The sequence below is a fragment of the Squalius cephalus genome (assembly GCF_949319135.1).
Source record: "Squalius cephalus genome assembly, chromosome: 14".
Classification (NCBI taxonomy): Eukaryota; Metazoa; Chordata; class Actinopteri; order Cypriniformes; family Leuciscidae; genus Squalius; species Squalius cephalus.
The window spans coordinates 8,692,384-8,695,939 of record NC_137135.1 but is presented as its reverse complement, the minus strand read 5'-3'; the positions used below and the strand labels follow the sequence as shown (position 1 = coordinate 8,695,939).

General features: G+C 42.5%; 1 protein-coding gene across 1 annotated transcript; it reads left to right on the top strand.

Annotated features, from left to right (window-relative positions):
- The first annotated feature begins 227 nt into the window (after nucleotides 1–227).
- On the top strand, nucleotides 228–3,083 carry LOC307170619 (uncharacterized protein). Its single transcript, XM_079891805.1, has 3 exons — nucleotides 228–1,419; nucleotides 1,758–2,306; nucleotides 2,426–3,083. The coding sequence occupies exons 2-3, from the start codon at nucleotides 2,121–2,123 to the stop codon at nucleotides 2,765–2,767; spliced, it is 528 nt and encodes a 175-aa protein (XP_079747931.1). The 5' UTR covers nucleotides 228–1,419; nucleotides 1,758–2,120; the 3' UTR covers nucleotides 2,768–3,083.
- Nucleotides 3,084–3,556: the final 473 nt, after the last annotated feature.

Sequence of the window (3,556 nt, the reverse complement as noted above, 5' to 3'; positions counted from 1 at the left end):
ACATTTACATGTTCTTACTCATCGAACGGAAAGTAAAAACTCCAGACAGCTACAGCTTTGACAGCAGCATGCAGCCCATGTCACACGTGTGTGGTGAGGTGGTCTGTGGTTCACTGAGAGAAATGACAGGTGCTGGTGATGCAACTGTTTAGAGGTCTGAGGGTGTTTCATTTTGCGTACCCTTTGTCTGTGCTCCAGCTCTCTGTCTCTCTCTCCACTGCACTCATGAGGTTAGGACTATTCTCACCATGCAGTGCAATTTCACACTTGTGCACTGCACAATGTAGATCCCTCCAGATGACACATATGTTGTGTGGACAGCATCACACAGAACACAGGTCATGCGGAAAGAGCTGTCAACTCTAACACGGTATGTTTTGTGTGTCTTCTGCAGAAAATGCGGTTTAACAGTTAAATTCTGTGGCTGCAGCTCCTTGGCTATCTGATCCGTGCAAAACCCAACCGTTAGAGAAGTGTCTGCTCACCAGTATTTTTTTTATTGTTGTTTTTTTTGTTGGGTTTTTTTTTCCACAATCATTCTCCTTTACCTTCCTGTGTAAAGTTCTGTTTCAAATCTCAAAAGAAACACTGGAAATATTGGGGCACATGCCAAAAGAAAATGGTTTCCTGTTTATGCACTTCTCACTTTGAGAAGATGAGCTCTTCGCACCTTTGCAAAATCTTCCCACAGTTTGGGGCGTTGCATTTTTTCTCATAAAGTACCATTTTAGTCATTGTCTGATTTCTAAAATAAACACTTTGTTTTCTCTGTTAAAAAAATTCAACCAGTTAATCTTCTGAGTTTAATGCTAATACTAAAATCAACACTCAACAATACTGCTACTGTTACTAACACTTTTGCCTGACACCACATTAACACTAGAAGTCCCAGAGATTTGTAACCCTCCTTTAGCCAAGTGGATGCTAACTGGCTAGTCTTTTGGCTATCATTAGCATCAATTCATGTGTAAATGTGGTCATTACCTGAGCAATCTGCAGGGGGGTTGGGGGGTGTGTGTGAATGGTTGCTGGTGGCTTGTTTGTATGTGTGGGGGAGGGAGGGCTGTTAAAAGCAGAGAACTTGATTGACCATGTCTCACATTGGCATGTAAGGTCTTGCCCAGGTGTAAACAGGTATGAATTAGCACATCTAATTGCATGCAGCTTGCTCTCAAATGAGAGGTAATTCCTTTTGTGCTGAGGTGGATAAAATCTCACTGCACATAGCCTACTACTTCAGTGCCCTCAAGAATTCTGTGGTGTACGAACCTCCTCTCCAAGAAAAGAAAATGCAGAGAAGACTCACCACTCGGCAGGCCTTGGAAATTATCCTGAGTGAAGTAAACCCTTGTGACTCAGATGGAGAAGACATAGAACTACAGCTGGATTCGGACTCAGAGCTGTCTGATCTGTCTTCAGGTTAAGTTTCATTTCATATTATTTCCTATTTCATTTCAAACCAGTAAGTGGAAAACACCAAAAAAGCAGAGTGGAGTGACATAAATATTTACTCTGCCTTTTTTGTATTGTCCACTTTTTTGTTTGTACTACTTAGCAGACATTCACTGCCATCTGAAGTGCAAAACATTATTAGTTGTTTCTTTGCTTTAGTTGTATCTTTTTATTTAGGAAGATATTTCAGACATTATTTCGATACAGAGAAGGAGATACTGGAATTATTATTAGTATCTATGCATGCATTTGTGATATCATTTGACTTTTCCATTGCTCACAATTTGAATTTGTTCACACTGCAGATGAGGAGACTGCTCCTCAACCAAAAAAGAGAGCCCGTTTGGGGACTGACCTGACAGAGACAGCGAAAGATGGCACAGTGTGGCGTGAAGAACAGGTGGGGATGCGTCTCCCTTTCACCCCAATCAAAGCGTACGCTGCAGATGGAGAGCCAACGGCTAAGGCCAGGAAAAGTATCTCGAGTCGCCTTCAGAGCTTCCTGTGTTTCATCACTCTTGACATGCTTCATAGCATTCAAGAATGGACTATTCAACATGCACAGGAAATGGAGCATGTTCATTGGTTCATGGCCCTCCCTGAACTAATGGCATTTATTGCAATTGTCATCTTGCGGGGGCTTACCAAGGTTCCATCAAAATGTAGTGATGAGGCTGATGGAACCATTCCTAGACAAGGGCAGAAATGTTACCACGGACAATTTCTTCACATCGCTGTCACTTGCGCATAAACTTCTTAGCCGGAAAACCACCATCCTCGGCACAGTCAACAAGATTCGCCGGGAAATCCCTCAATCCGCTAGACACACAGATCGCAATGAATTCACCACTCAGGTATGTTGCAGGTCTTTTGTGGTTCTATGTTTGTGTTTCTAATTTTTAGAATCAACACCGCCAAGTGTGTCATTGTGTGTAAAAGTGCTATGAAAATAACAATTTATCTTATTTATTAGGTGTTTTCAACCACTGCTGCTACGCTGACGGCATATGCTCCCAAACGGAAGAAGACCGTCTACATTCTTAGCAGCATGCACAGCGTGATTCAGACTGATAATACCACCAAAAGGAAGCCAAACACTGTCACCCTTTACAACACCACAAAGTGCGGCGTGGATGTGATGGACCAGATGGTGCGGGAGTACACTGTCCGCACAGGGACACGGCGCTGGCCAGTTGCCGTGTTCTATAACATGATTGACATGGCAGCACTGAATGCACGTGCTGTATCAAGCATGCACCGGAAGGCAGGAAAGACGGGTGGACTTCCTGGTGGAGCTTGCAAGAGAGTTGGCTAACTCTCATATGTGTGCGAAGAAGGCAAGAAAAGAACAATTGCTTCGGACACAACCCTCCACACCTAGCCCTGGAAAAAGAGCCATGTGTCAAGTCAAACACCAATGCAAGAACAATCATGCCACTGTGCGATGTGTTCACTGCTACAGATACACATGTGGTAAATGCAGACGGGAGATACCATGGCAGTGCCAGGATTGTGAGTGATTGCTGGAATGTACTCACTCACATTTTAATAATATTTGTAAATATGTGTACAAATGGTTGGTTTCTATTTTATTTTGTACTGTTTTTATCAATAAATCTCAGCAACAAAGGAAAAAAAACATGTGTGTTGATTTCTCCCTAAGATGGCAAAGTGAAACACAAGTTTCCTTGAAGTGGCTCAGCATGGCCCCACATTATTTACATAACAAAAGCAACCGTTCACAGGTGATTAAGGATATTAGCCTAAAGCCTTCCAGCCCATCGGCTGTCCTGCGGGTTTTATAGGTAGAAAAGCCAAATGGCTGCTCTCTGGGACTTCTAGTGTTAATGATCTGGGATTAAAACTACAACTGAGCATAACATGATTTTAGGAGCTATTATTCTTAAATTGTTTCATACCGAATTCTCTCCTTGCCTGTTGTTAAAGTTCATTGCAGCCCCAGTGAAAAAAGTGTATACCAAAATGTATTTAAAGTATTTTTTTTTCATACGAAGTATACTGATATAAATGTGGCAGAGCGGGGAAGCTACGGGGTGGGGCGGAGCGCTTACTGTACACGCACTCAGCAAACTCAGATTAATAT

Excerpts from the sequence above, each read along its gene's own strand:
- LOC307170619 (XM_079891805.1), top strand. The coding sequence starts at position 2,121 with ATGAGGCTGATGGAACCATTCCTAGACAAGGGCAGAAATGTTACCACG. Across the intron at positions 2,307-2,425 it reads GCAATGAATTCACCACTCAG|GTGTTTTCAACCACTGCTGC; the intron begins GTATGTTGCAGG and ends CTTATTTATTAG.